This window comes from Micropterus salmoides, unplaced genomic scaffold, assembly GCF_014851395.1.
Source record: "Micropterus salmoides isolate LMB-PRFRI ecotype aquatic unplaced genomic scaffold, ASM1485139v1 Ms_hic_scaffold_8, whole genome shotgun sequence".
Taxonomy (NCBI): domain Eukaryota; kingdom Metazoa; phylum Chordata; class Actinopteri; order Centrarchiformes; family Centrarchidae; genus Micropterus; species Micropterus salmoides.
In genome coordinates this window covers 9037785-9043206 of record NW_024044570.1, presented here as the reverse complement: position 1 = coordinate 9043206, position 5422 = coordinate 9037785, and the positions used below count along the sequence as shown (strand labels likewise).

General features: G+C 40.9%; 1 protein-coding gene across 1 annotated transcript; it reads right to left on the bottom strand.

Moving 5' to 3' along the window:
- Positions 1-349: 349 nt before the first annotated feature.
- On the bottom strand, positions 350-1922 carry cunh11orf96 (chromosome unknown C11orf96 homolog). Its single transcript, XM_038705641.1, has one exon. It carries the CDS (start codon positions 1527-1529, stop codon positions 1149-1151), a length of 381 nt encoding a protein of 126 aa, XP_038561569.1. The 5' UTR covers positions 1530-1922; the 3' UTR covers positions 350-1148.
- Positions 1923-5422: the final 3500 nt, after the last annotated feature.

The window sequence follows — 5422 nt, the reverse complement described above, 5'->3', positions numbered from 1 at the left end:
ATCAGTTTATCTTAACAATAACATTGGAGATGGACAGCCAGGAAAGGCTAAATATCACTTCCCACTGTCTTGTAACTTCTTCCTTTATGTATTCCTGATTTTGTCATAAACCTTTCTGAAAGGATTTTATGTCTTGACCTATGATGTCTCTGCCGTACGTCAACCTTTCAGGGTATGTGTTTTCAGATCCATTGTCTTGGGGCGGAGACTTATTGAGCTTTGCACCTCTTGTCATTGTTTACTTAAAAATCAGGTTGGATTGTTGTAGTAGCCAGCTCAATTAATGTCAAAAAAATAATTAAATTTCAGCGCTTCCTATAAAGAAATTAAAATAGAAAATGACTCAAAATACTTGAAAATATTTATTAAAGTACATATAACAAATATTGTAATATATATGTATAAAGTGAAATATACAGTATAAATGTTATGATTTTTTGAAGTCAAATTGACTTTAAAAGTCAGAAAGGGGAATAAAATATCACATCTACAACTCCACTTGGTTATGACCAAAATAAAAGAATAAATAAATACATTTAAAAAGGCTTTTTTTGCTCAAGAATTCACCGTGAAGCTGGAAAACAAGAGCTTGAACTCCTGACAAAGCTTTGTAATGATACTCTACTGCTTCAGTGACAGCCAGGTCACTTTCAATGCTCAGTACATTGCTTAGTCAAAGTATGTACAGCATGGTAAGTCACAATACGAACATTTTCATGGTGACTGGTCAAGTAGAAAAATCTAGATTGAAACAAAAATACCTATACAACTTTAAAATGGAAAAATATCAACCCTCTTTGCTCACTCATTTTTTCCCTCAAAGAAATCTACAGTAGAAAAGGAATATGAAGAGTGGTGTGTTCAACACTGTGTCATCTGCTACTTTTATACTCATCATTACCTAAACAGCAGTATAACCAGCCTGTGGCTTCTTTGCAGATATGCGTCAAGTGCATCTCCGAGCTATATACTGTATGTTGATATGTTAGTATATATTAAATGCAGACTTTTGTATGGCAGCAGTAGCTTACACACACAGGCAGGCTGGCAGACAGGCCAGTTTGATTCAGTTCAGTTGGACTCCATTCGAAGCGGCGTCAAGGCGAAGCGGGGAACATGGGTGCCAGGAGATGGGCATGTCCCACTCCTCACTGGGTTGAGTCGGAGTCACTGGAGTCCAGGCTGGCCTGTGTTTGTGTGGGGGTGCAGCTGTGATGGGCAGCCGGTGGACAATGGAGGGTCTGTGTGCTCCGCCGCAGATTCTCCAGGGACTGCAGGAAGGAACGACGTGCCCTCTCCTCCTCCAGGGGTGAGGAACCCTCTTCTTCTACCTCTGCGATCTCAGCAAAAGTGACAGGCTGTGTTTTGAAGCGAGCCTCGCGAGATCGGCGGGTGCGGCTCTTGCCTCTTGCTGGGCCCTTGGGGACAGGCAGCTGTTGGGGAAACTCCTCCATGGCTGAGGCCATAAGGTGAGCTGGCAGGACATGGAAGCCAGAGGCCTCCATAACCATCTGACGCACAGCAGCCATTGGTAAAACAGAAGCCCAAATGGGAACTAAATTAAATCTAGTTTAAATCAAATGTAACACCAAGTGTTAACACAGCTGGAAGAACACAGCTGCTCGTCTCAAACTTGTCTTCTCTTGCTCTTTCTGGTACCTTGTCCTATTCGAAGTGGAGTCTGTCTCAGGAGCAACAAAGCAAGAGTTCTTCCAAAGTCAAGCCAAACAAACACCTGTCAAACCTCCGAATCCAGGCTCATTGACGATTACCACTACCTTTAAGCTGCTCTGGTCAGCCTCTGCTCTGGTCAGCCTCTGCTAATGCTTCTGTTTCAACTCTGCTGGTGTCTCTTTTCTCTCTGGCTGTTTCTCGTTTTGTCTGTGAGAATCTCAGTCAGCTGAGGCTAATGCCACAGACAGCTCCAGCACTCTCTTTTATAGCAGCTCACTACCCACTCAGTCTCTCTCTCTTTCCCCTCTCCCCATGTTTGCCAGGTCCCTCCCACTTCATCTCTCTCCGTCATGGTTCCGGCCTTCAGAGCAGTCAGTCAGTCAGTCACCCCACCAAAATAAACATATGAGGAGAGAATATCTGTGTGTTGTGTGGGCTTGGATGTAAGGCCTTTGATGGATTTGAGAGAGGGTAGATAGATTTAGAGACAGAAAGACAGTTGAGACAGAAATGGAGATGTAAAATGGAGTGACACATTCAGAGTAAGTTGGGCAGAACAGAGACAACAAAGAAGAGAATTAGAGCAGGGAGAAAAGTGGACCAAACCAAAGTCAAGGCAGAGAAACACAAACATTTTTATTACAAAATGCAGGACAGGGTCCTTTGGACAGACCGGGGTTAGAAAGAAAGAAATAGCTATCTTTGTCATGCTTATAATATGAGACATTTACAGAGGTGTTGATTTAACTCCTCATGTATGTTCTTTGTGGTGTTTTTTTTTCACATTGCATGTCCATTTTACTGTCTGACTTATGTATTACCACATAAATGATTCAATGATTAAGGAACAGATTGCCTGAAGATTGAGGATTTGAGTGAGAAACAGCATCCAGCCAAATGAAGGTAAATCTCTATCAATTAAAGAGTTTAAAAAGTAAAGCATTTCAATATGCAACCATGGGTGTAGTTACCGTTATGTGGAGCACTATATATCCACTGTTTACAATTAATTTCCTTTTCTTCATTTTTGCACCATTACTGACATATTGGAGCCAGAAACCACTATTTTTATTTGCAGGCCATAGTCACTGTTGCAGTCCAAAATTAACAAGCTGTTTTTAATACAGTGTTACTGCTGTATATATGTAAACATGACTGCGTAAGGGATAAACAATGTCAGGGAGTTGTGTTGGTACAACCACCTCATCTCTTACAATGTGGATATGGCAGACACACATGCATATTTGCACACATAGACCAGTCATAAGCTGAATGTTCAATGACAAGTAGACAAATCCACCTGGACTGGATCGCTTTGGACTGTGGGACAAAAGAAACTGGAGCGCCCTGAGGAAACCCAGACACTGTATATACAGAAAGAACATGCAACAAAAGGTGAAAGGGCTTTAAGGCAGTTGTGCTGACATCAGTTAACATCAATTAATCAATGTCACTTTAATTAGTATAAATAATGCACACAAAGACTATCACCAAGACTTTATCAGCCTTTGCCAATGTGAGCTACTAGGTCAGCTGTAGCAGAAAATTGAGATTTCTTTATGGCACAAAACAAAAAGAGGATATTGTTCTTCGAGCATAATCGAATCTAAAGCCTTTAAGAGGCTTCAGAGCTGGTGTTACACAGCATTCCCATGAGACATTTGGCATCCATCACATTCACAGACAGCCACTACCTAGGTTGCAATGTTGTGGAAGTATCTCAGTGTTTGTGTACCAAATTAAGTCTATTAATAAATTATGTTTACTAGCATTTTTCTGATGGGCTGGGTTATTATATTTTCTAACACTAAAGTCCAAATGACTACAAGGAAAATAAATTAGTGACAAGTTTTTCACAATAACTTGAGCAATGCCGTGGAGGGAGTGGCAATGTTTGTTGGTTCAAATGAAATCCATCGGGATTGTAAAGGTGATGAATCATCGTCAGTATGGCCTATTTGTTTGTGGTACTCACAATTACTTTTAAAATTATAAATTGATGTTAAATCATAGCATCTTAATTAATTCAATCAAATGTTACACAAGCTATATTTGGGCCAGTTTTTTATAGTTAAATCTATTCCTAATCAAGCTAGTCACAGGAAACCATTTTATGAAGAGCAACTAATGTGAACTAAAAATGGTGCTCCCTCAGAGGCCACTGCACATCTGTCTGAGTCACAAGTTTAAACACACACACACAGACACACACACACAGCGTGCAGGTGAGCTGAGAGTCCTGTCCTAGAATCAGCCCTACATACACAACTCCCCCAAAACATATTTTTCATGTGCAGTGAGTGCATAGGCAGTTTGTGTGCAGGTAGGTAGGTAGGTAAAGAGAATTTCAACAAATATAACACAAATGCTTATGAAATAAATTGCCTTCCCCAGCTGTAATAAAATACAGTGTACAATGTAAAATGGATATTTGTTGCACACTGTCAGTTTATTTCAACACAGCATCAATGTGTTGAGAGCAAATATAGGGAGGTTACTAAATGAATGTGTCTGGTCCTGATTTAAACCTCCATTATCTGAAAAAGAGTAAAACCAGATATTTAAGATTATTTACATTACTATTTTTTTTACCTTAAAAGTAGCATTTTGAAGGCTATATTCATGAAAGTTGAGTCCTTGGGACTCTCTGATCACTGTCTCATCACTGATCACTGTTGTAAAGACTGTGAAAAGATGGACCAACGAGTCAAAGCTGGAGTTACAGGCCTGCTTTGACTGTACTGACTGGAGTGTTTTTGAGGTTGCTGCCACTGACCTGGACGAAGTAATTGACACTGTGACATCTTACATCAGTTTTTGTGAGGATGTGTGTGCCAACTAAAACCTTCTGCACATACAATAACCAAAAACCCTGGTTCACAGCGAAACTCAGGCAGCTTCGTCAGACCAAAGAGAAGGCCTTCAGAAGTGGGGACAGAGTCCAGGCCAGGGACATGCTGACTAAAGAGATCAAAGCTGCAAAGAGGTGCTATGCTGAAAAGCTAAATAACAGCTTTGCAGCCAACGACCCTGCGTCAGTGTGGAGTGGCTTGCGGACACTCACAAACTACAAGAGACCATCCCCCAACACTGCTGGTACTCAACAACTGGCAGACAAGCTGAATGGTTTCTACAGTAGGTTTGAAAAGCCCAGAGTCACACCTCTCCGACACTCCAACACCACCTTCAAACAGGTTTCCACTTATTACTGGTTACCACTTATTATTTATCTATTCACCATTCTCTCATTCAGTGCTGTTCATACTATCTCATGTTGTATATACTGTATACCAATACACCTACCTCAGGTCATAAGGTCATAGGTCTTATTTATTTTTTCCAGCATCCTTTCCACTATGCTCCATCACACTGTGTACATGTGTACATGTATGCATGTACACTCACCTAAAGGATTATTAGGAACACCTGTTCAATTTCGCATTAATGCAATTATCTAATCAACCAATCACATGGCAGTTGCTTCAATGGATTTAGGGGTGTGGTCCTGGTCAAGACAATCTCCTGAACTCCAAACTGAATGTCAGAATGGGAAAGAAAGGTGATTTAAGCAATTTTGAGCGTGGCATGGTTGTTGGTGCCAGACGGGCCGGTCTGAGTATTTCACAATCTGCTCAGTTACTGGGATTTTCACGCACAACCATTTCTAGGGTTTACAAAGAATGGTGTGAAAAGGGAAAAACATCCAGTATGCGGCAGTCCTGTGGGCTAAAATGTCTTGTTGATGCTA

Excerpts from the sequence above, each read along its gene's own strand:
- cunh11orf96 (XM_038705641.1), bottom strand. The coding sequence starts at position 1,529 with ATGGCTGCTGTGCGTCAGATGGTTATGGAGGCCTCTGGCTTCCATGTC.